Genomic DNA, 27,035 nt, shown 5'->3' on the forward strand with positions numbered 1-27,035 from the left:
ATTTTATTTTATTTTAAAGGAATTCATTGGGCCATTTTTAAAGTAAGTAGGATTAAAATTTTGTGACTATGTTTGTATAAGAAATGGGTGCCATTTGATTTATTTTGATAGTTCATACATGAACTTGCATGCTGATTTATTTAGCCAAAAAGATAATTCTGTTTTCAGTAGTGTTTCACTTAAGTTTATATTATTTTTAGGGCAAAAGTTTACCAATCAGTTAGAATTTAAAAAGAGCAACGTGATAGTAAGATTCAGTTTAGATATTTCCATTCGAAGTTTAAAAGTTTGTCTGATGTTCTCCTTAAAGAGAATTAATATATCATAGCAGATTTATTGTAATCTAACATAATTATAATTATGTTCATTCTTTTGAATAAAGTCTGATTTTTTGAGGTTGTCTTGTTTTCTGTGTTTGTTTTTAAATATCCATTTGAGGGGCGCTTTGGGGGCTCAGTTGGTTAAATGTCAGACTCTTGATTTCAGCTCAGGTCACGATCTCAGGATTATGAGATTGAGCCCTGAGTCAGGCTCTGTGCTGAGCATGGAGCCTGCTTAAGATTCTCTCTCTCTCTCAGGGGCGCCTGGGTGGCACAGCGGTTAAGTGTCTGCCTTCGGCTCAGGGCGTGATCCTGGCATTATGGGATCGAGCCCCACGTCAGGCTCCTCTGCTATGAGCTTGCTTCTTCTTCTCCCACTCCCCCTGCTTGTGTTCCCTCTCTCGCTGGCTGTCTCTATCTCTGTCGAATAAATAAATAAAATCTTTAAAAAAAAAAAAGATTCTCTCTCTCTCTCTCTACCCTTTCCCACTCTTCCTCTTAAAAAACAAAAATCCATTTGATCTAAGTAAAGGTTGTAAAAGTATGTCAGCATAGGTACAACCTAATGCTTTGTTGATTATCGATGTTTACATGATATGCATTTATTTAATTAGCTTTGTCCTTACATTGCTTGGGGGGTACTTTTTTTAAAATTTTAATTCCAGTATAGTTAACATACAATGTTAGTTTCAGGTGTGCAATATAGTGATTTAACAATTCTATACATTACTCAGTGCTTATCGTGCTAAGTGTACTCTTAATCCCCTTCACCTATTTCACACATCCCCCCCCCACATTCCCTCTGGTAGCCATCAGTTTGTTCTCTGTAGTTAAGAGTTTGTTTTTTGATTTGTCTCTTGTTTTCTTTGTTCATTGTCTTCTTTCTTAAATTCCACATGAGTGAAATCATATGATATTTATCTCGCTATCTTATTTCACTTAGCATTATACCCTCTAGATCCATCCATGTTGTTGCAGATGGCAAGATTTCATTCTTTTTTTATGACTGAGTAATATTCCGGTGTGAGTGTAGACACACAAGCTGCATCTTCTTTAATCATTCATCTATCAGTGGACACTTTGGTTGTTTCCCTATCTTGGCTATTGTAAATAATGCTGCAGTAAACATAAGGGATACATATATCTTTTTGAATTAGTGTTTTTGTAATCTTTGGGTAAATATCCTGTAGGGGAATTACTGGATCATACAGTAGTTCTACTTTTAGTTTTTTTGGTAACGTCCATAATGTTTTCCACCGTCACTGTACCAGTTTGCATTGCCACCAACTGTGCACAAGGGTTCCTTTTTTCCCACATTCTTGCCAACACTTGTTGTTTCTTGTGTTTTTGATTTTCACCATTCTGACAAGTATGAGGTGATATCTCATTGTGGTTATGATTTGCATATCCCTAATGATTAGTGATGTTGAGCATCTTTTCATGTGTCTGTTGGCCATCTGTATGTCGTCTTTAGAGAAAGGTCTTCTGTCCATTTTTAAATCCGATTATTTGGTTTTCTTGGTGTTGAGTTGTGTAAGTTCTTTATATATTTTGGATGCTAACCCTTTGTCAGATACAGCATTTGCAGTATCTTCTCCCATTCACTAGGTTGCCTTTTTGTTTTGTTGATGGTTTCCTTTGCTGTGCGGAAGCTTTTTATTTTCACGTGGTCTCAGTAGTTTGTTTTTGCTTTTGTTTCCCTTGCCTCAGGAGACCTATCTAGAAAAAGATTGCTATAGCCAATGTCAGAGAAATTACTAGCTGTGCTTTCTTTTACAATTTTTATGGTTCCAGGTCTCACATTTAGGTCTTTCATCCATTTTGAGTTTATTTTTGTGTATGGTATGTTAAAGTAGTCTTGTTTTATTCTTTTGCATTTAGCTGTCCAGTTTTCCCAACACTGTTTATTGAAGGAACTGTCTTTTTCCCATTGCATATTCTTGCTTCCTTTGTTGAAGATAACTGACTAAAGAATTGTGGGCTTATTTCCGGGTTCTCTATTTGGTTCTATTGGTCTACGTGTCTCTTTTTGTGCCAGTACCATACTGTTTTGATTACTACAGCTTTGTAGTATATCTTGTAATCTGGGATTATGATACCTCCAGTTTTGTTCTTTTTCAAGATTGCTTTGGCTATTCAGGCTCTTTTGTGGTTCAATCCAGATTTTCAGAGTATTCATTCTAGTTTCGTGAAAACTAAATATTGGTATTTTGATAAGGATTGCATTAAATGTGTAGGTTGCTTTGGGTAGTATGGACAGTTTAAGAATATTTGTTCTCCCAATCCATGAACACGGAATATCTTTTCATTTGTTTGTATCCTCTTCAATTTCTTTCATCAGTGTTTTATAGTTTTTGTAGTACAGGCCTTTCACCTCCTTGGTTAAGTTTATTCCTAGGTGTTTTATTCTTTTGTGTACAATTGTAAATGGGATTGTTTTCTTAATTTCTCTTTCTTCTCCTTTATTATTAGTGTCTAGGAATGCCATGGATTTCTGTGTATCAGTTTTTTATCTTGCGACTGTACTGAATTCATTTATGAATTGTAGCAGTTTTTTGATGATGTCTTTAGGGTTTTCTATGTATAGTGTCATGTCATCTGCAAAGAGTGAAAGTTTTGCTTCTCCCTTACCAATTTGGATGCCTTTTGTTTTTTTCTTCTGACTGCTGTGGCTAGGACTTCCAGTACTATGTTGAATAAAAGTGGTAAGAGTGGACATGCTTGTCTTGTTCCTGATCTTAGGGGAAAGGCTCTCAGTTTTTCACAAACAAGTATGATGTTAGCTGTGGGTTTTTCATATATGGCCTTTATTATGTTGAGGTACGTTCCCTCTAGACCTACTTTGTTGAGGGGTTTTATCATGAATTGATGTCATACTTTGTCAGATTCTTTTTCTGCGTCTCTTCAAATGCTCATATAGTTTTTATTCTTTCTCTTGTTGATGTGATGTATCATGTTGATTGATTTGTAAATATCCAGCCTTGCTTCCCTGGAATAAATACCACTTGATCATGGTAAATAATTTTTTAAATGTATGTTTGGATTCAGTTTGCTAATATTTTGTTGAGGATTTTGCATCTGTGTTCATCAGAGATACTCACCTTTATTTCGCTTATTCTGTGGTGTCTTTGTCTGGTTTTGGTATCAGGGTGATGCGGGTGTCATAGAATGAATGTAGAAGGTTTCCTTCCTCTTTAATTTTTGGGAATAATTTGAGAAGAATAGGTATTAACTCTTCATTAAATGTTTGGTAGAATTCACCTGTAGAGCTATTTGGTCCTGGACTTTTGTTTGCTGGTAATTTTTTGATTATTTACTCGATTTCATTGCTGGTAATTGGTCTGTTCAAATTTTATGTTTTTTCCTGTTTCAGTGTTGGGAGGTTATGTGTTTCTCTGAATTTATCTATTTCTTCTAGGTTTTCCAGTTTTTAGCATAAAATTTTTCTTATTATTTTATTAAATATTTCATAATATTCTTTGTATTTCTATGGTGTTGGTTATTTCTCATCTTTAACTTCTGATTTTATTTATGATTCTTCTCTCTCTCTCTCTCTCTTTTTTAATGAGTCTGGCTAAAGGTTTGTAAACTTTGTTGATCTTTTGAAAGAACCAGATCTTGGTTTCATTGATCTGTTCTATTTTTTTTCTATTTCATTTATTTCTGCTCTAGTCTTTATTATTTCCTTCTTCCTACTGGTTTGGGTTTTGTTTGCTATTATACAAACAGCGTATGAGAGCTCCTTTCAGTGTAAGCTTAGATTGTTTGTTTGAGATTTTTCCTGCCTCTTGAGGTAGGCCTGCATTGTTATAAACTTCCCTCTTAGAACAGCTTTTGCTGCATCCCAAAGATTTTAAATCATTGTGTTTTCATTTGTCTCCATGTACTTTTTGATTTCCTCTTTGATTTTATGGTTGACCCATTCATTGTTTAGTAGTATATTATTTAACTTCCATGTATTTGTGTTTTCTCCAGATTTTTTATTGTGCTTGATTTCATAGCATTGTTATCGGAAAAGATGCATGGTATGACTTCAGCCTTTTTTAATTTGTTGAGACTTGTTTCTTGGCCTAATATGTGATGCGTTCTGGAGAATGTTCCATGTGCACTTGAGAAGAATGTGTATCTGCTGTTTTCGGATGGAAAGTTTTTTTTTTTTTTTTTTTTTTTTTTAAGCCTTAGCATTCACCTTTTTCTTTTTTATTATGTTAGTCACCTGACAGTACATTATTAGTTTTTGATGTAGTGTTCCATGATTCATTGTTTGCATATAAAACCCAGTGCTCCATGTAATACATGCCCTCCTTAACACCCATCACTGGGCTAACCCATTCCCTCACCATCCTCCCCTCTGAAACTCGCAGTTTGTTTCCCATAGTCCATAGTCTCTCATGGTTCATCTCCCTCCTCTGATTCCCCCCCCTTCATTTTTCCCTTCCTTCTCCTAATGTCCTCCATGCTATTCCTTATGTTCCACATATAAGTGAAACCATATGATAATTGTCTTTCTCTGCTTGACTTGTTTCAATTAGCATAATCCCCTCCAGTTTCATAGGATGGAAAGTTCTGAATATATGTATTATATCCATCTGGTCCAATGTGTCATTCAAAGCCACTGTTTCCTTGTTCATTTTCTGTTTGTCTTATCTCTCCATTGATGTAAGTAAGGTGTTAAAGTCCCCTACTATTATTATATTATTACTGATTACTTCCTTTATGTTTGTTGTTGGTGCTTTATATATTTGGGTGCTCCTATATTGGATTCTTAAATATTTACAATTGTTTTATCTTCTGTTGGATTGTTCCCTTTATGATTAAATAGTGTCCTTTGTCTCTTGTTACAGTCTTTGTTTTAAAATCTATTTTGTCCAATATAAGTATTGCTACCTTGGTTTTCTTTTCGCTTACATGCATGATGGATGGTTTTCCACTCCTTCACTTTCAATCTGCAGATGTCATTAGGTCTGAAATGAGTGTCTTGTAGGCAGCATATAGTTAGGGCTTGCTTTTCATCCATTCCAGCACCCTGTGTCTTTTGACTGGAGTGTTTAGTCCATTTACATTCAAAGTAATTATTGGCAGGTATGTATTTATTGCAATTTTGTTTCTTGTTTTATGGTTGTTTTTGTAGTTTTTCCCTGTTCCTTTCTTCTCTCATAGTTTGCTGGCTTTCTTCAGTGATATATTTGGATTCCCTTCTTGGTTGTTTGTATATCTGTTAATGGTTTTTGATTTGTGGTCACCATTAGGTTTATATATTACATCTTATGCATATAGCAGTCTATATTAAATTGACAGTTGCTTAGGTTTGAACCCATTCTAAAAGCACTAAATATATAGTGTTTGAGGCGTATGATATCATACTTTTCATCCTTTTATTTTGTGAATCCCTTGTGTGATTTTTATTAGTATGCTGAATTTAGCTACTTCTGTGCTTCTTGCATTTCTTACTCCCACTTATGGTCTTTCCTTTCCACTCAGCAAGTCCTCTTTAATATTTCTTGTAAGGCTGGTTTACTGGTGATTAATTCCTTTGACTTTTGTTTGTCTGGGAAACTCTTTATCTCTCCTTCTATTCTGAATGATAGCCTTCCTGGGTAGAGTATTCTTGGTTGCAGGTTTTTCTTTCTTTTTTTTTTTTTTTTTTTTTTTTTTCAGCACTTTGAATTTATATCATGCCACTCCCTTCTGGCTTGGAAAGGCTTGGAAAGTTTCTGCCGAAAAATCAGCTTATAGCCTTATGGGGTTTCCCTTTTATGTAACTTTTCTTTTCTCTCTTGCTGCTTTTAAAATTCTTTCTTTATATCTACTTTTCGCCATTTTATTTACTATGTGTCTTGTTGTGGAACTCCTTTGGGTTGATTTTGTTGGGGGCTCTCTGTGTCTCCTGCATCTGGATTTCTGTTTCTTTCCCCAGACATGGGAAATTTTCAGCTATTATTTCCTCAAATAAATTTTCTGCCCCCTGTTTTCTCTCTTCTCCTTCTGGGATCCCTGTAATGTGGATGTTATAACACTTAATGGGGTCATTGAATTCCCTTAATCTATTTACTTTTTAAATTTTTATTTCTTCTCTCTTCTGTTCAGCTTTATTGCTTCCCATTATTCTGTCCTTCAGGTCACTGATCCATTCTTTTGCTTCCTTTAATTTACTATTTATTCCATCTAGTATATTTTAAATTCCAGTTATTGAGTTCTTTATCTCTAATTGATTGGTTCTTTATGTTTCTTGTGTTTTCTCTTTTTTTATGTTTCTGTCTGTTGAGGGTCTCACTGAGGTCCTCCACTCTTTTCTTAAGTGCAATGAGTATCTTTATGATAATTACTTTAAATTCTCTATCAACTTTAAATTCACTTAGCTGTCTTGCAGTGATTTTTTTTCCTTTTTTTCCCCCTTGTAACATATTTCTCTGTCTCCTCATTTTGACGAACTCTCATGTCTGTTTCTGTGTTAGGAAGGTCAGCTGTGTCTCCTGCTCTTGAAAGTAGCAGCCTTATGAAGAAGAGGTCCTGTAGTGCCCTCCAGTGTAATGCCACCTGTTCACCAGAACTTTGCACTTGAGGGGTGTCTCCTGTGCATGCTGCATGTGCTCTACTGTGGTGGCTGAGCCACTTTGCTTTCAGTCACCTGCAATGGCGCTCTCTGCCTGTTGTGGCCAGGATTTGGTCCCTGTGTTGTTAGAGGGGCCAGTCTGGAGCTGCTTGGGCTTGAGTTGAGTCAAACCAGGCATTTGCCAGAGATGCAGTAATACCAAACTGTAAATCCCACCCCCCCCAATTTATTTTGCAGAGGATTAAGATCTCACCACAACCTTAGTTGTATAGACAATAGGTTTGATGGACTCTTAATTGAATAATTATGTAAAATCTCTGTAAAAGCCCTCTTCTGTCTCTTTGTAGTCAAAACTAGCCCCCTTCCCAGACTCAGCACTTGTCAACCACTGATTTGATTTTTTTCTTACAGTTTTGCCTTTTCCAGAATGATTTATGAGTGGAACTGTACTGTTTGAGGCTTTTGTGTCTGCCTGGCTTCTTTCATTTAGTATAATGCTTTTGAGATTCATCCCTTGCGTGTATCAAGTTATTGCTGAGTAGTATTTCATTGTGTGGATGTACCACATTTGTTTATCCATTCACTAGTGGATGGACATTGGGTTGTTGCCAATTTTTGGGGATTATGAGTAAAGTTGATACTTACTTTCACTTATATGTCTTTGTGTGGACATATGTTTTCATATCTCTTAAGTAAATCCCTAGGAGCAGGACTGCTGGGTCACCAAAGCTCCTTGATAGCCATCATCTCACTTGGATACCAAAGCCTGTAAGGGAAAATCCAGCAGTACCATCCCCTTTTTATGACTGAAAAATGGAGAACCACTGTGACACACTGCAGTTTATGGGCTAGGACTTGAATCTAGATCCTGTAAACCCAAGTCATTTCCTGTCTACTAGAGTATCATGTTCTTTTCAGTGATGTTTCCTGGTATTAACAACAGTTCTAACAAGTTTCTAGATCTTGGCAATGGTTAGAGAATGGAAATATTTATCAGTAACCAAACATTGAAATATAAATAAGATTCTTCCTTAAGTTATTAGTTTTCCATTGCTGGCCTGGAAATTTGTAAGTTCATAAAACAAATTTTAACTTTTTTTTTTTTTTTTTTAAGAGTAAGTGTGTGAACAGAGTGGGGGGGGCAGAGGGAGAATCTTTTTTTTTTTTTTAGATTTTATTTATTTGTCAGAGAGAGCGCGAGAGCATGCAAAAGCAGGGGGAGGGAGAAGCAGGCTCCCTGCTGAGCAAGGAGCCCGATATGGGACTCGATCCCAGGATCCTAGATTATGACCTGGGCTGAAGGCAGACACTTAACCTACTGAGCCACCCAGGCGTCCCAGAAGAGAGAATCTTAAGCAAGGCCCAGCACAGAGCCCGTCACAGGGCTCCATCTCATGACCCTGAGATCATGACCTGAGCCAAAATCAAGAGTTGGTTGCTTAACAGACTGAGCCACCCAGGTGTCTCAATAAATTTTAACTCTTGGGGCGCCTGAGTGGCGCAGTCGTTACGCGTCTGCCTTCGGCTGAGGGCGTGATCCTGGCGTTCTGGGATCGAGTCCCGCATCAGGCTCCTCCGTTGAAAGCCTGCTTCTTCCTCTCCCACTCCCCCTGCTTGTGTTCCCTCTCTTGCTGGCTGTCTCTCTCTCTGTCAAATTAATAAATAAAATCTTAAAAAAAAAATTTAACTCTTAAAGTCTAGTCTTAGATAAATCCCACCCCCCCAATTTATTTTGCAGAGGATTAAGATCTCACCACAACCTTAGTTGTATAGACAATAGGTTTGATGGACTCTTAATTGAATAATTATGTAAAATCTCTGTTTTCTGGCATTCAGAGATTTAAAATTCTCTGAGATGTTCAAGATTTTTCTAATACAAATGTAATAACATTTTAAACTATGAGATTATCCCTAAAACTTTTCATCCTGCAGATTTTCATTTCATATAAGCTTTTAAAGCCGCTTGCCAAATTCTGAATACTCACGCTGGTCAATGTGAGATCATCCAAATGTAAAAATTTCTATTTCTTCTTTAGTATAAAGTTTTAATTTTTTCCATCATAAGTTTATTGTACAATGATTACTTTACGAACGTCTAGCATAGTACTACACACAGAGTACAGATGTCTTATTCTATGTTACTCTGACTCTAGCAGGCAAGAGCAGTGCTGGTAGAACAGTTTGAGTCAGAATGCCTGATGTCAGAGCCCCAGCTGCAGGAACTCTGACAAATCACTAACCTACTCCTCAGTCTTCTCAACTGTACCATGAGCAACATCCACACTTTCTCTGAGACTTGCAGACTAGAGAAGCAGATGATGTGGTCATTAACTGGCTGAAGCAAAAGAAGAATCAGGTATTAAATTCCAACTCACTGGTTTTGCAACTCCTAGCCAGTGGTACTTATTTTACCTTTACAAACAATGATTAAACATGGGCAATAGCACTTCTAATTGTATTCAGGTAGAGAGTGCAATGTATAATAATGCCTTTGATTAAACAACCTAAAGGATTGTTTAATTATGGGTTCATTCTCTCTAAGAAAGTAATAACTATGATTATTGAAATGCTAAATTAATAAAAAATAAGCTTTATATTTCTCATTCCAATGTTTCTTTAAAAAAAGAATATCTAACCAAAACTGGGGTCAAATCTCAGCCCCTTACTAAATGATGTACAAATTTTATAATCTTATTTGAAAAATGAGGATAATAACTGCTTTGAAAGGGCCTTTATGAGAGTCAAGGTAATGCATATAAAATGCTTAGCACTGTGCCTGTTAGTGTTATAGAAAACCTAATACTTAGGAACTTTAGGGGAGGTAATAGTAAACAAGTGGAAGCATTGAATCTGTCTTTATTTTGGACTTCTGTGAACTTGGCGTTAGGTTGTGATCACATGTTCCATCCAAATGAGCAGTACTCAAGTTTGGTCATGTAAGGTTAGGAAAATATATAAATAGCCAGTCCAAACAGAAATTCCACATCTCAAGTCAACCATATTTTCTACTTAAGTAGAGAAAGATAATGATCAAGTTTTTGATAAAGAATAAGAAAGTGGACACTCAGGAAGTGGGGGGCCCAACCATGTTCATCTGCCTCTGCATTTGCCTGTGCACTGGAAGCATTTTCTACAGCAACACCTCGACCTCCTTGACCTCCACGTGGGGTCATCCGGGGTGTCGGTCTGACGAGCCAGGCCCAGGCTGCTCTGCAGCATGCCCAGAGTGCTGCTCCACCACCCTCCCCTGCTGCCGGGTGGTTCTGGAGGTGCTGAGGGGGCAGAGAGGCGCCAGTAGCACCCCTGTGGTGGCCATTGAAAAAAATAAAATTTTAAATTAAAAAAAAAAAGTGAACAAGATGTGGAAGGGATTAGGATTCAAGGTCTACTTCTGAATTTTGGTACATAAAATATACTATTAGGCAGTTAATAAATTATGTTGACAGAGTCTTACAATAGGGAAATGCTAATTTTTTTAGATCAGGAGAGTATACAGTCAATTTTTGTTAGAAATGTGTAGGAATTTACCAAAGTGGGTGGAATTTGGGGTGTTTTTCCTTCCACTCTAGTATATATTTTCCAGTATTTCATAATTAAAAAGTACTTAGATTTTTTTTAAAGTGTCCTTGTTAACCTTGACTGTAACCTCTTTAGGAAAGCTTTCTGGTTACTCAAGATTCATTTATGTTCTCGTAACTAAAACTGTTGAAGATAAATATTTCTTTTTAAGTGAAGAAGACTGCTTAATTAATTAATTTTTTAAGATTTAATTATTTATTAGAGAGAGAGAGTAGACATGTGCATGCAAGCTGGGGGAGGGGCAAAGAGAGAGAAGTAGACCCCCTGCAGAGCGCATAGCCTGTTTGGGTGGGGGGGGCTCCATCTCACCACCCTGAGATCATGACCTGAGGTGTTGTGGGCTTAATTGACTGAGCCATCCAGGCACTCCTCTGCTTAATTTAAATGGAGTAATTTTTAATGTTTTCCTGTGATTCTTAATACATCACAGAGTTAACATATTGAGTTGTGCTTTTTTTTTTTTTTTGTATTTCCAATACTTAGGTTCAAAGGACTTTAGAAGTATTTTTTATAGTTAGAAACATTCATCTTAACCATAGTTTTCTTGCTGTCAAGAAAATTATAGTGTACATTTCCAGAGATTTTTATGACCAAACATTCAATAATATAATTTTGCAAGACATGTAAAGTGAACAGAAAAGAATGAATTACTTGGTGAGCCAAACACACATGGTTGTTATTTATCATTATTTACACATGGAAATTCATTGCTTTTATTTTTTTCTTGACTTAACAATAGTCATAAAGCCAATGCTTTCCGTGTATTTTTGCTCTCTTGATCTGCAGTAAGGTTTTTGGGATCCTAAACGATATATATTAAATTTGCCTGGAATTTTCTCCTGGAAAATGAGAAGTTAAGTGTGTGTTTGAAAATCGAAAAGACACAAATCCTGACTAAAAGTTGGTTTGAGGATCTCATTTTCCTTATTTTTCAATCTCCCGAAAAGAATGCTGACATGAGCTATGAAGAATAGAGATTTGATATATTTTTAGGCTTATTTACTCTGTAAATGTTTTAATTTATGTGACTAAGTTTGTTTTATTAGGACAAAGATTTTTCAGTCTCTTCTGTAGTAAGATGGAAAGAAAGAAAAATATTAGTTGGCATATTGTTACTTTGGCATTCAACCAGTTTTCACAGTAATTTTTTACCAAGAAAGTCTTCGCCTGGATTTTTATTATTTTAATAGTACAGTAATAAAGCTTATCTTCAAGTTATTTCCCTCATGGCTTGGCTTCCTATAGCTTCTCCCTTTGTATCCTATCAGTAAATTATAAATCATTAAGCATATTACTGGAGTACATTATTCCATCATACTGACATGTAAAAGTACAGGCATCTATTAAGAGGGTGTGAAATAGATTTAATCTTGAGGGCTGCATAATCCAGGCAAGTTGAAGCAACTTTTAAATAGTCTTGGTTTTAACCTTCCATTAATTCTTAGTAATCTTAAAGTATCACCACCCTTTCATTCCAATTTAAAACACCTAGCAGATCCCTGACAGTAAAAAGGCATAATGAATGCTTTAATGACTCAGACTGGAAGCCATTACACTGACATTCATTTTCAAATTACTTAGTGTGATAAACAAGTCTTTCATTTAATAAGCTATTATTTGGAAGCTTCCATAGATAGAAAAAGGAGAGATTTGTTACTTTCTAATTTGCTTCTCTTGAGCTAAATAGATAATGTAAATACAAGCAACTAAGAGAGTAAAAGTTTATTTTCTATGTATAATGTAAATTAAAATTTAAAAGAAGCTTTATTTCTTGTGACTAAGTGGCAACCTTAAAACTAAAAAACAATAAGTATCAATATCCTTAACTCTGATAGTGTTTTTAAAAAACATATACTCAAAAAATGTTCACTCATTCCAAAGATAGGACAGATTTTTACGGAGAAACAAGTCACAGAGTGTATCTTTGGCAACTCTGCTTTTCTAGGTTTCCAAGTAAATTTGAGCTTGTCTGAAGTAAGCATCACCAGTTATATGATGAAGCATCTGTACTTCTCAGCAAGTGCCTGTCCTTCTAGTCCCTCTCCTTCTAAGAGACCTAGCAAAGTTACCTAAGGTCGATGTAATAAGATAAACTTAATAGGGATAAAAATTATGTGCTGTGTTTGTTTAAGTTTTTAAAAATGTATATGGTATCTCATAACCCAGGAAAAGCTGAGTAGGCAGTGGTGGCTACAGAATTTCCCTTTAAGTTGGCTTTGTTTAGGAGTGGCTGTCTAGTGGAAAGGACCAAAAGAGTTACCTTGAAGCCTCATTTAGGAAGCAAAGTTTAGTGGCTTAAAATAATAACCATTTATTTGGCTCTTGTTTCTGTGGGTTGGCAGTCTGGGCCTATATCAACTGCATGGTTTTTCTAGGCTCATTCTGTGTCTGTTGTCAGCTGCTGGTTGGTTGGAGGCTGGATGAGATAGGATGGCATCAAGTAGACCAACTTGCCCATGTGACCTTTCCCAGGCTTACACATGGCAGCTGGGAGAAGCTCTGAGAGGAAGAGGAGGGAGAGCACTCAGTGCTGTGGAGACCCAGACTCAGAACTGATATGATGTCTCTTCCACCAAATTCTGCTGATTAAAGCTAGTCTGAAAATAGACACTGTCCCTTGATTAGAAGAGCAGCAGAGTTACATTGCAAAGAGGGTGGGTGGACCCAGGGAGGGAATAATTGTTGCCTTCTTTTAAATAGTCTATACCACACCACACACACTGCTTTAATATGTTGTAGGTCAATAAAAATAGCAGTTTTTGAAAGATGCTTTTATTTATACTCCACATATTGAAAAACCACAGCTCCCACTACAAGCTGGCTAGTCATTTAATTTGGACAATGAATTTAATAGCTGAAAAGCAGGTTTTGTGCTTGTACTGAACTATTTTGCAAGGTAGTTTAGGGGGTAAAGTTATGGGTTATAAAGTGAAATGTTTTCTCTGTTTCAAAATAAGATAAAAGCATCCAAAATAAATCACTGAATGTGTCCAAACGAAAATATAAATCTGCTTGATGGTGTAGATATTTATGTTCCAACAAACAGTTAATGATCTTTAAAGAAACCTGTGGAAGAGTAGATTACTATAAATGCAAATGTGGGGATTTTGCTGCAAAATACTAACAATTTTAAATACAGATGTTTGAAATTTTAAGTTTGAACATCTGTCTTGTTTCTAGGAGCTCTGCCAGTGCCGACCTGGAGAAGGAAATTGTTCCTGCTGCAAGGAGTGTATGCTGTGTCTTGGGACCCTTTGGGATGAGTGCTGTGATTGCGTTGGTAAGTTGACATGCAGGAAAGTTTCATATTTATCACAGAATCTTTGACTAAGAGACTTTAAAAAATATGAATGTATTTTATGTGTATAGACTAGTGTGGGTATAGATGTAGTAGGTGTATAGAACATTATTGAATTTGCTTGGATTGAATGATATTTACATATATGTGCAGTTTTATTTTTATAGAAAAGGTCTGGAAGGAAATTCAAAGTGCTTATTCTTGGGAAGTAGGAATGGAGGAACAATGGGAATTTTTTTACTTTTTATTTTTAAATTTCATACTCTTGAATTTTTAATAAGAAATGTGTTATAATTCCAAATAAAAATAAATACTTGGTATATTAAAAATTGATTATCTTCCTTTTATATAAGACTTCACTATGGGGCGCCCAGGTAGCTCAATCGTTTAAGGGCCTGAGTATTGATTTTGTCCTGGGTCTTGGTCTCAGGATTGTGAGATAGAGCCCTTATTGGGCTCCACGCTGGGCTGGGGACTGCTCAGGATTCTCTCTCTCTGTCCCTTTTCCCTCTGCCCCTCCCCGCCTCTTTAAAAAAAAAAAAAAAAAAGACTTCACTAAGAGATCCTTGAGAAATTAAAAGATTTTTTTTTTTTTTGAGAAACTAAAAGTTGTTCTTAAGGGCTTTCTGAGGAATAGCATCTAAGATGTATTAAGTAAAAAAAAGAGGGGGGACACCTAGGTGGTTTAGTCGGTTGGACTCCCAACTCTTGATTTCAGCTCAAGTCATGATCTCAGGGTTATGGGATCCAGGCCCCCTTTGGGTTCTGCTCTTAGCAGGGAGTCTGTTTGAGATTCTCTCTGTCTCTCTCTCCCTCTGCCCCTCCCACCACTTGTGCTCTTTCTGTTCTCTCTCAGTCTCTCTAAAATAAATCTTTTTTTTAAAAAAGCAAAGTGTGCAAAAGTGTTTTTATGGAATGTTACCACTTGTTGTGTTTTCGAAAGAAAATTTACATGTGTGGACTGCTGATGGGAGAAACACTCATCATCCTCTCTCTAACCAGTTAACCCTTTCTCATCCTCTAAAACCACAGTTCGAGTGTCGCCTTGTCTCCCAGACGTCTCTTTTGACTGAGACAGGGTCCTCTGCGCTGTCCAGATAGTCTGCTTTTGTTAGATCATGTGCTGCATGCTCCTGTAATTGTTTTTAGCATGTTTCTTCCAACAGTCTATAAACTCCTTAAGGACTGGATGGTATCATTTTGATCTTTTAAAATTAACCACTATGTTTATCAGAGTGGGATATATGTACATACTTGAAGTACATGCACATTGTACTAAAACAGCCCCATGGCATGCTTGTACCCAACCCTTTGGTCTTGTGTCAGAGACAACAACTTCCAGCTCTTTGGTATTGTCTTACTTCTTACTTCATAATTTTAAATAATATCCTTATACTGTTCTCTCGATTCTTTGATTTTAGAAACTATTCATTGACTTCTTATTATAACAGATGATGACTTAGCTTTCTTATCTCTTATCTTCCTAATATAGTTATCACTACTTCTAGTTAAATCAGTAATTACTTTAGCAATCCATTGAATAAATTAGTGTTACATATTAGTTTGATGCATGATAGTATAAACACTAGTTTATTAAATGAATAACACCATTACATCTTTTTATATTGGAGTGTACTTCCTGAAAGATTTCTTACTTTTCTAGACTTTGTGTTAGTGTTTAAAATTTTGGCTTTCATTTTTAATTTCCAAGAGCCCTTCTTTGCTTGTCCTTTTTGGGGAGCATACTGTTCTTGTTTTATAGATAAGATATTTTCCTTATCATCCTGGGACTGTTAATTATAGAGTTCAGTTGTGGTTGCAGTTTTTCCTTCTGCTCTTTGCACTGTTGCTGTTTCCTCAATTGCCTGCTGATCCTTGGACATCTATTGATATATAAAAGTTAGACATTCTGATGCTAATTGGGAGCCCTGTGTTCATAGACAGCGCATGGAATCTAGTTTGCATCGCAGTTAGATGGTTGCAGTCTTTTTCAGTGAAGAACCCTCTGTCTCAGTATCTATAGATTTTTCCCTTTGGGATCATACAGCTTTTCAGGGAAGAATCTTTAAATGTCTAGCCTGAGGGGTGAGATGTCCGACTGCAAATGTTCTGGGGTCCTGAGAGGTGATGTTACTATTCAGAAAGCGTACTGTCATATACTTTTCCTTATTTTTTCCACCCTCTATTGTTGTTGGTAGTCCCCGTCCAGGATCTCTTTGGCTTAATTTCTCTAGGGAATAACCCTCTCCTCTTCTACAATTGTGGGAGAAAAGAGGTAGGGACCGATCGGGAGGTTATAACTATCCTCAAAATAAGCTTGCTTCCGCCTTATCTGTTTGTTTGCAACTCCTGAGCCTTCCGAGAGTTCTGTGGTGTACATACACTTGCCTGTGAGGGTGACTGCTTACTCTGCTACATTTAGCTCATAGGTTCTTCCAAGGTGGAGTAAGTGTTTCCGTTTCTTGTTTTTCCTTATTGTTTTGCAGTGAATTCCGAGAGAACTGGGACAGAGGTGTCTTTTCTCTGTCATCTTGTACTCACCTTGGTATCTGTAATAGCTAGTATCATGTCTGGCACATAGAAGGTGCTCCGGTGTTTTATGACTGTCAAATAAATGACTTCTTACTGCATTATTCTCCCAAGATGGACAGTTTATGCCCTTGATGGTCATAGTTTTTAAAATTTTGTTAGTGAAAAAAAAAGAAGTTTTGAATTATTTTAGAGCATTAAATGTAAGTTTATTTAATATGTACAATGAAAGTGAAAAAGAGAAAACAAGTCCTTCAATCCCTAAATACATAGATAAGCATTTAACATGGATGCCAAATACACAAATACGCTTTTAACATTGCCTAAAATAATGTGGTGAATGTGTGTGTGTGTGTGTGTGTGTTACTCATCACACAACGAAAATAGTGCCATTCAGCTTTTGTGGGTTTTTTTTAAGATTTATTTTTTTAAGTGATCACACCCAGCATGGGGCTTGAAGTCACAACCTGGAGATCAAGAATCACATGCTCCGCAAACTGAGCCAGCCAGGTGCCCCCATTCAGCCTCTTCTTCTAGGAAAATAGTTCTATATTTCTGCTGAGAAAGAACCACTTATACATGGTCATATCTCTGCGGTTCTAGAAGCAACTGGTATGCTTCTGGGCTAGTTTCCATTAAAAAAATATATATATATTATTTACCTGTAAAGGATTTAACCACTAGTTTTAAACTTTGAGTTCATAATGTAACTTTACCTCTCATTTAAAATTCAATTAATCTTTCTGCTCTCTAGGATAAAATTTCCGTCTTCCAGTTATTTTTGTAGAAACAGTATTCTTTTTCTCGTAAGCAGTTCTCTTCCACACTAGGTTCTTGTCATGTCCTCTGCAAATCTGTGGCTGCTCCTGCCTTCTAAGTTGAAACACTCCCCATGACTTTTCACGAATTTTTCATGGGTGGGGCACAGGTCTCTGAGAGGACCTAAATTAAGAGTGCAGCCTTCCCTTCCCGTCTCATTCTGTGGACTTTTAGCATGTACTTTGTCTAGCAGCTCTCCTTCTGCAGCCTTGCATAAGAGAATTCGTTTCTCTTTTCTGATTTTCTCTTAAAGTAAGAGTAACCACCATAGCTCATTTTTATACTTGCTGTTCAACATATTCCTCAAATTCTGTAGTTTTGGATCCTAGATCCCTACCTACAGCTTTTTTGGTTTTGTTTTAGTGTTTGTTTTTGCTTTTCCAAGTGTACACAAAGATAGTACAATGAACTGCTGTGTACCTACTCCCCAGCTTCAGCAGCCATACTTGTTTCATCCATTCATTCATCTGTCTGTGTATCTCCACGCTCCCCCCCTCCGCCTCCTTCTTTTGTTGGAGTATTTATAATTTCGGTACATCCCCAAAGTCCCTTAGTTATACATCTCAAAAAAAAAAAAAAAAAGTCAATTTTCTTCCACAATACAATGTCACCACCACACCTGAAATACTTAGCAATGCTTTCTTAACATTGGGGCACCTGGGTGGCCCAGTCGGTTAAGCGTCTGCCTTCAGCTCAGGTCATGATCCTGGGGTCCTGGGATCAAGCCCCATGTCGATAGAGCTGCAAGCAGGGAGCCTGCTTCTCCCTCTCCTCCCCGCTCGTGTGCACTCTCTCTCTCTCAAATAAATAAATAAAATCTTAAAAAAAAAAGTCCTTAACATTTAATACCCAGTCCATAGTCAGATTGCCCCAATCAACTAGATGTTATTTATAGTTGTTTTAGGCAAATCAAGGTCCCGCAGTCCACTTACTGTATTTAGACTGTTAGGTTTCTTATGTTTCTTTTATTCTAAAACAATTCTTCCTGCCCTCACCACCTTTTAAAATTCCATGGACTTGTTGAAGAAACTAGTAATTATGATGGAAAATATATCACTTTCTGGATTTGGCTGATTGCTTCCCATATTTAACTTGTTTTTTTGTCCTGTTTTCTATAGATTGCAAATTAGATCTAAACACTAATTAGATTCAGATTCAGTTTTGGGGAGGTGGGGTACAGTGGTAAATTATACACTATAACATCTGGTTGTCCTCCTTTTAGTGGTGTTAAAATTGATTGGTGGGCTCAAGTGGTGAAAGTCTGATCCTTTTGTGGTAAGTTCTCCATCAGTCTTTCACCTGGTAGTTTCACCCTTCACTGATGACCTTTGCCATTATCAATTTCATTAAATAATGATCTATTATTGTCTTTCCTTCTGCATTTATTAGCTGGAATTATTCTATATAGAAGAAGTTTCTTACATCTACTAGGGCCCTTTGGTTACCCTGAAATAAAGGATATATAAACAAAAAGTGAGATAAATACTTAATTCTCTTTGTTCATTTTCAGAGTAATGACTTCATGCCCTAGCAAATTCCAGTAGTGTTCAATACATTTTTGCTTCGCTTTTTGGTAGGTTGGGTGTGGGTGTGGGTAGGTGGTATTTTAAGTATCATTATAAACTCATGGTTTTTTACATATGTTTAGTGTTTTAATCAGTTGCTGTCATTATTCTTTTTGCTCAAAATTATCTCATCTTTGGTTAGTAGAAACCTCTTCAACTTGGTGCTTGAGTCCTTTTGACATGGCTTCTGTTCTCTTTGCTAGTTTTAGAGGCTGTCCAAGGCTCATCTTATATATCTTACATATGTAGTTAGCCATTTCCCCCAGGGGACTTTGGTTCCCAATAGAAGAAAATGGTGAGTAGAGACCACAGTCTTGCCATTAGGCCTACTTGTTGCTACTACTAGCTTCTTCTAACCTTTTTTAGTGGGCAGAGCTAATAAATAGCTGTAAGGGAAAAAACCTTTTGAGTTTGTAGTAATATTGCCAATTCAAATTTAAGATGACAAGGTCTTTACTCCTTTTGATTTTACATCTGTAACTCTTGTGCTGAGATTTTTGGTTTCTAACAATATTAATGTAATTATTTATATGCTTTATTTATAATACATCAATGAGACTATGAAGTGGCAGTTAGGATTGTCCTTTGTCCTTGAATATGTATTGAAGATGTAAAGCCCAGATAACGGTCTTCTGAAATCAGTTGGAGTATTTTCTGCAAGTGGTTATGTGACAAACGTGATACAAAGTTAGGTTAATTTATGTTAGTCTTCAGTTTTTAGGGATTGTTTATTACCTTTCTGATTTATTTTTGTGTTTTGATTATGTAAAATATTTACATAATTAGAAAGACAAATGTATGTAACAGTGGTAAAGCAGCTCATATCCATCTCTGTCACTTCCACTCTTTTCCTTCCCTCAAATATAGATAAGATGACCACATCACTTATTGTCCAAGCTAATACATTTTTGCTAGTTAAACCAGGACAGTAGGATAAACCGGAACCTGAATTGACCTGAACTGGCTCAAGGAAACTGGGATGAATAGTTTCATCCTACCTATAGCCATTGTTTAAAACTTTCGTAGGCATTTATATTTGTTTAAAAAAATTCATTTGTTACATAAAACATTATGCTTCATGCTTTTTCTTTCTTGTTTTTGTATTTTCATTTAATTGAATGTCCTGGAACTTCTTCAATATTAATTTTTTTTTGGTACCTACACAGAACCCCATTGTTGGCTAAAACACGTTATGTATTCATTTGTTGATAGGTGGACATTTGGGTTATTTCCAATCTTTTACCATTACAAATAACAGTATAATGAATAATCTTGGGTAGTCAAGTCTATGTAATATTGCTAGATATTATCTAGTTCTCTTCCAAAAGAGTCAGAATGTTTGCATTCTCACCAAGGCACCGTTCCCCCACAACACTTCCAAAAAATTATGTTGCCAAACTTGTTGCTATTGTTTACCAAAGTTTTGGATTTTTGTTAATTTGATAGGGAAGTGGTATAGTTTTAAATTTTCATTTCTCTTATTACCAGTGAGGTTGAGCATCTGTTCATATGTTTAAGAACTATTTATATTTACTTTTTTGTGAATTGTTCATATCTTTGCCCATTTTTCTACTGGATTATTGGTATTTTATTTATTATTTAGAAGTTTAAAAATATGTTAGGTATATAAAACATTTATGCTATAATTTTGTTTCCCAGTTGCTCATTTGTATTTTAACCTTTTTTGTTTTTGTTTTTAAGATTTTATTTATTTGAGAAGGGTAGAGAAAGGGAGCACGAGCAGGGGGAGGGAGAAGCAGACCCCCCATTGAGCAGGGCGCCCAATGCAGGCCTTGATCCCAGGCCCTTGACCTGAGCCAAAGGAAGATGCTCAATGGACTGAGCCACCCAGGCGGCCCTTCTTTGCTATTTTTTATCCTGAAAATTTTTTTATTTTATGTGGTCAACTTTATCAGTGTTTTCTTTCATTGTGTCTAGATTTTGAGTCATAGTCAGGTTTCCCCCTACTCTCAGATAGTACTTGTATGGTTTTATTTGTTTATTTATCTACATGTAACTCTCTAATATATTTGGAATTCATCCTGATTTATGTATGAACTTTGGATCCAATTTTTTTCTTTTTCACACAATTCCAGTATTCATTTAAATATTACTTATAAAGTCATAAAGCTATTTATTTAAAAGTCTGTCTTTCACTGATTTGAGATGCCACCATTATCATATGTACTTTGCTTTATTTCTGGATTTTCTATTCTATACCATTGGTCTCCATGTCCGTTCATGCATCAAAACCACACTGTTTTATTTATAGAAGCCCTATAAATGTTTTAATATCTAGAAAGGCTAGGCATCCATCCATTGCTCTTCTGGCCATGGTATATTAATTTCAAGCTAACATACATACTACAGTTAATAAGAGGATTCTTTTCTTCCCTTTAGGTTTGCATGTGCTCTTTGTAAAAGACTTTCCAACCAGGCTTAGCTCTTGAAAACTGATTCTCCAAAGAGTTATTAATATATTAGACTGCCCTTTTTCCCCCTGAGATTTTCTGCCCTGAAGTGCAGAAACAGACCATGATAATATAAGTTTCTGTGTAAGTGAAATGCTCTATTGTGTATTTTGCTCATTAGCCTGTGCTTTTAGAATAATGTGCAATGAAAACAAGTGGGCCTAACAACTGAAAAGGAGCCACTGGCCAGAATAGCAACTTGGTCCACATAAACAAAATCTAACCTGAACTAAGGTGGCTTCCTGCTTTGATTTCTTTTCTTATTTACTTGTCTGCTTTATAGTTTCTGACCCTTAATTCCTGTTTTATGGCCATTGTTCTGACTTTACCCACTTAAATTAGTTTTGCTTGTTGAATAATTTCACATAAATGGAATCATACAGTATCACATAGTGGTTTAAAATGCATTTTAGAAAATTATGAAATGATTTATAATATAATAGACTCTACGATTAACCGTAAAAATAAAATTGTCAGTTTTTTAATAAGCAAAAATGGGTTTATTTAGGAATAGCAGAGAATTGCAATTTGGGATGTGAAAGCTACAGCAAAACCATAGGCAAGTCCAGAAAACAAAGGAGAGGAACACTCTTTTATAGAGGACAGGGAGGAGTTAGGAGTACTGTTGTAAACAAAAAGTCCACTGGAGTAAACTAGGAGTTGGAAGTGTAGTGGCTTCTCTTTTTGGCTGAACTGGGACAGTCTCTCATTGTCTAGGTTGTTGCCTGGGGAGAAGAAAATCTTTCTCTCTCCTGCTGGGGTAGCGAAGTATAGGCTTCTTCTTCCTATTGGGAATTCAGTGGTGCACTGTTTGGATAATGTTGATTTGGAGAGCCTAGATTTTTTCTGATACTGAGGTCACTTCCAGTATTTAATGAAAGTATTATAGATTCTAGAACTAGGCTATGAAGCCTGCTGAAAAACTGCTTAGCAACAATAACTTGTTGAACCATTTTGTCACACCATTTCTGCGACCCCAGATCTTACCCAGGTGAGAGAAAAGCCTGTGAAAATTGGAAAAGAAGGTGAGGGTGTCAGGTGAGAGGCAGTGCCTGCAAAACCCAGGAAAACAAGATGAGACAGCTATGCACTTGATACTTGAAACACAAACTTGAGCCTTAAGGTACAGGCTTTGCCATTCTGTTGATCACATGTTTCTTCTGTATTCCTGCTTCTTTATCTGCCTTAGGAATTCCTTGAACTCTGACTTTCAACTCATGGCTATTGTCCTAGGCCAACTTGACTGGGGCTTGGCCTCTTCCTTTTAGGACATCCAGAGCTTTTGTTATGATTCTACCTTTTGTAGCTCAGATCAAATCTAGGTGTATCCTTTGGTATCCTAGGTGTATCCACACAGAATGGATTTCTGTCTTGCTTCACACCAACACTTGTTACTTTATAATATTAAAGAACAAATATGTGCTAAGAGTTCAAACAAATACTAGTGTGGTAAATGTTTGTTTTCTTAGTTATTTTTAGACACAATCGAATTACATTCCTAGTTAAGGAAAACATGAATAAAATTAGAGTACAGCAGAAAGCACCTTGGCTGAAAATAAATAACTTTGGGACCCTACCCAAACATAACATAATTGTTTTTGTTTTAATTTTTATTTATTTACGTTTATTGAAGTGTAGTTGATAGAGTATTACATTAGTTTCAGGTAGGCAGTATAGTGATTTGACAACTCTGTACATTATGCTGCACTCACCACAAGTGTAGCTACCACCTATCACTATAAAATGCTATTTCAGTACCATTGACTATATTCCTTATGCTGTGCCTTTCATCCTATTGACTTATTCACTGTGTAACTGGAAGCCTGTACCTCCCATTCCCCTTCACTCATTTTGCCCATACCCCTACCACCTCCCCTCTGGTAACCATCAGTTTGTTCTCTGTATTTATGAGTCTCTTGTTGCTTTTTTGTTTCTGTGTTTGTTTTTTAGATTCCACATATAAGTGAAATCTTATGGTGTTTGTTTTTCTCTGACTTCTTTTACCTAGCATAATAACCTGTAGGTCCATTGCTGTTGTTACAAATTCTTTTTTATGACTGAGTAATATTCCATGGATATATATATGTACATGACTACTCTGCTTCATCCATTCATCTATCAATAGACACTTGGGTTTCTTGTATATTTTGACTATTGTAAATAATGCTGCAATAAACATGGGGTGCATATATCTTTTTTAATTAGTGTTTTGTTTTCTTTGGTCCAGTAAATAGAATTATTGGATCATATGGTATTTCTATTTATTATTTTTTTAGTAACCTCCGTACTGTTTCCCACAGTGGCTGCATCAGTTTACATTCCCAGCAACAGTGCATGAGAGTTCCCTTTTCTTTACATCCTTTCCAACACTTGTTATTTGTCTTTTTGATACTAGCCATTCTGACTCGTATGAAGTGATATCTCGTTGTGGTTTTGATTTGCAGCTCCCTGATGATTGGTGATGTTGAGCATCTTTTCATGTGTCTATTGGCCATCTGGATGTCTTCTTTGGAAAAATGTCTTCAAGTCCTTTGCCCATTTTTAATTGGATTATTATTATACATATATATATATATTGGTGTTGAGTTGTATAAGTTCTTTATATAGTTTAGATATTAATCCCTTATCAGACATCTTATTTGCAAATATCTTCTCCCATTCGCTAGGTTGCCTTTTTCTTTTGTTGGTGGTTTCCTTTGTTGTGCAAAATCTTTTTATTTTGGTGTAGTCCTACCAGTTTGTTTTTGCTTTTGTTTCCCTTGCCTCAGGAGACTATCTAGAAAAATGTTGCTAAGGGCAATGTCCAAGAGGTTATTTCCTGTTTTTTCTTCTAGGAGCTTTCTGGTTTCAGGTCTCACATTTAGGTCTTTCATCCATTTTGAGTTTATTTTGTGTATGATGTGAGAAAACAATCCAGTTTTATTCTTTTGCATGAGGCTGCCCAGTTTTCCCAGCACTATTTATTGAATAAACTATCTTTTTTTCCATTTATATTCTTTTGGGTGAGGAGGGAGGGAAAGAGGCGGGGAGGGACAGAGGCAGAGAGATAATTTTAAGCAGGCTGCACGCCCAGTGCAGAGCCCCATGCAGGGCTTGATCTCACAACCCTGAGTTCATGACCTGAGCCTAAATCAAGAGTCGGACGCTTAAACCGACTGAGCCACCCAGGCGCCCCTCCATTTATATTCTTGCCTTCTGTGTTTGTAGATTAGTTGACCATATAGGTGTGGGTTTATTTCTGGGCTCTCTATTCTGTTCTGTTGATCTATGTGTCTGTTTTTGTGCCAGTATCATATTGTTTTGATTACTACAGCTTTGTGTAGTATGTCTTGAAATCTGGGATTGTGATACTTTCAGCTTTGTTCTTCTTTCTCAAGATTGTTTTGGCCTTTTGTGGTTCCATACAAATTTTAAGATTATTTGTTCTAGTTTTGTGAAAAATACTATTAGTATTTTGATAGTGACTGTGCTGAATCTGTTTTTGCTTTGGGTAATATGGACATTTTAACAATATTAATTCTTCCAGTCCATGGTTTGTCTTTCCATTTGTTTTTGTCATCTTCAATTACTTTCATCAGTGTTGTATAGTTTTCAGAGTACAGGTCTTTAACCTCCTTGGTTAAGTTAATTCCTTGGTATTTTATTCTTTTTGGTTCAATTGTAAATGGAATTGTTTTCTTAATTTCTCCTTCTGCTATGTCATTATTAGTGTATAGAAATACAACAGATTTTTATGTATTAATTTTGTATCCCATAATAAATATTTATTTTTAAATCCTTATTGACAAATATGATTTTCCATTTTTTCCTTTTAAAATACTGCTAGTATTTAAGAAAACTACACATATTATTTAAATTATGGTCTCCACCAAATCCAATTTTTGTAAGTGTTGTATTGATTTAATACATATACCAGAAATGATATGTCAAGAGACATACGCTTTTTTAACTTGGTTTTATTTTGCTTAAGATGTTTGATTAGCTCAGATGTTTATAATTGTTACCCAACAAGTACTTAAGGACACCCAAGACTAGAGAGAGTTCACTTTAAAGCTGATTTATTGATTTAAAAGTGGTAAGTAACAAAACTGAATTTAATTTATCCACTAGGACAAATAGCCCAGGAGCTAATCCCAAAATGACCCAGGACACAGGGTTTTCTATTAGTTATAATAGCTTTAGAGTGAATTTTCTTCAAGGATTATCATTAAATATCCTTTTCTTTACTTTCAGCCCACCATAATCTGTTACATATATCAAATATGAGTCATAGCATAATATTCAGGAACAGTTTCTTTTCTTTTCTTTTTTTTAAGATTTTATTCATTTGAGAGAGAGAGAGCACAAGCAGGGGGACAGGGAGAGGGAGAAGCAGACTCCCCACTGAGCTGGGTGCCCGAAGTGGGGCTCGATTCCAGGACCTGGGATCATGACCTGACTGAAGCCAGACACTTAGCCATCTGAGCCACCCAAGGCGTCCCATTCAGGAACAATTTCAGTTATCAAAACAATTTGCAATTCCCAAAACTCTTCTTTTCCCCCTCCCAAAATAAGCTATGTCAGGCAATTGTTTTTTAATTAAGGTGATTTTTTTTTTTTTTTTTGCCAAAATGGAATAGTAATCACTTAACTCAGGTGTTTCTTTGAGAAGTTGAATAGCTATGCCTTTATTCCAAAATAAGCTTTAAAAAAAAAAAAGATTCTCTTTTGTGATACCCATTGGACATTATTCTTAGAAATGATAATTGACCCCACATTTCTAAAGTAAATTGCTTATTTTTTTTTAAAGATTTTATTTATTTAGTTTTGACAGAGAGGCAGCGAGAGAGAGAACACAAGCAGGGGGAGAGAGAGAAGCAGGCTTCCCAATGAACAGGGAACCCCATGTGGGGCTTGATCCCGGAACACTGGGATCATGACCTAAGCCAAAGGCAGATGCTTAACGACTGAGCCACACAGGTGCCCCTAAATTGCTTATTATTTACGAACCCCTTAAGTTGTCATAAAACAGTTTGGGGGACACCTCGGTGGCTCAGGTTGTGATCCCAGGGTCCTAGGATTGAGCCCCGCATCAGGCTCCCTGCTCAGTGGGGAGTGTTCTTCTCCCTCTCCCTCTGCAGCTTCCCCTGCTTGTGCGAACTCTCTCTCTTTCTCCCTTCCTGTCAAATAAATAAAATCTTTTTTAAAAAACAGTTTTGAGAATTGCATTATGAAGTTATTTTGCTTTTATATTTGTATGTGAGCCCTAGCCAAAGCAAGGGGCCTGCTTTGATTGAAAGGTTTTTTTTAAAATCACTCATTGCATAGTTCACCTTGTTTATGCAAGAAGGAACTTTGAGTTTGCTTGTAGTATATGTCCTGTATATCTTCTGCCTTTTAAAAAGACATTTTAAAAGGGGATCCTGCCCCAGTACTATGAGCACACTTTGGACTCAGATCTTGGTTTCTAATATCATTCTCCAATAAGACAAGTCAGGGTCCTTGGAATAACAGCTGGTTCTAACACTGAGGCAGGAAATACAGAAGATAAGCCTTGAACATGTGAAAGTGCCAAAAGGTAAGGAAGTGCTAAAAAAAAAAATTACCCATATTGGTGTGTGTGTGTCAGCTTTACACAGAAGCCAACTGAAAGAGCTCCTGGTGGCTAAAGCTGGAAAAAATAAGCAACAAAATAAAGTAGTAATGGATTATAACCAAGAGTATAAAATAAATATTCATGGATCTATACTGATATAAAAATTGATTAAATAAGTTAACTAGTGGAAGCGAGGAGACAGATCTCTAAGGCGAATTCAAAATAACATGTATATGCTCTCCCCTCAAAGAGGGTGAGCATAACTGCACCCTTCATAGGTAGGGCTACAGATAGCGACTTCCCTCCAAATGGTACAGTATGGAAAG

The 27,035-nt window shown here is 36.3% G+C and overlaps 1 protein-coding gene across 1 annotated transcript in view; it reads left to right on the forward strand.

Moving 5' to 3' along the window:
- The window catches only part of TWSG1 (twisted gastrulation BMP signaling modulator 1), a 65,170-nt gene that overhangs the window by 18,380 nt on the left and 19,755 nt on the right, over window positions 1–27,035 (forward strand). The window contains exon 3 of the mRNA XM_040632722.1: window positions 13,633–13,732. Within this exon, the coding sequence (XP_040488656.1) occupies window positions 13,633–13,732 (100 nt within the window). The remainder of the gene's footprint in view (window positions 1–13,632; window positions 13,733–27,035) is intronic.

The sequence above is a fragment of the Ursus maritimus genome, unplaced genomic scaffold, assembly GCF_017311325.1.
Source record: "Ursus maritimus isolate PB19 unplaced genomic scaffold, ASM1731132v1 scaffold_18, whole genome shotgun sequence".
NCBI classification, from domain to species: Eukaryota; Metazoa; Chordata; class Mammalia; order Carnivora; family Ursidae; genus Ursus; species Ursus maritimus.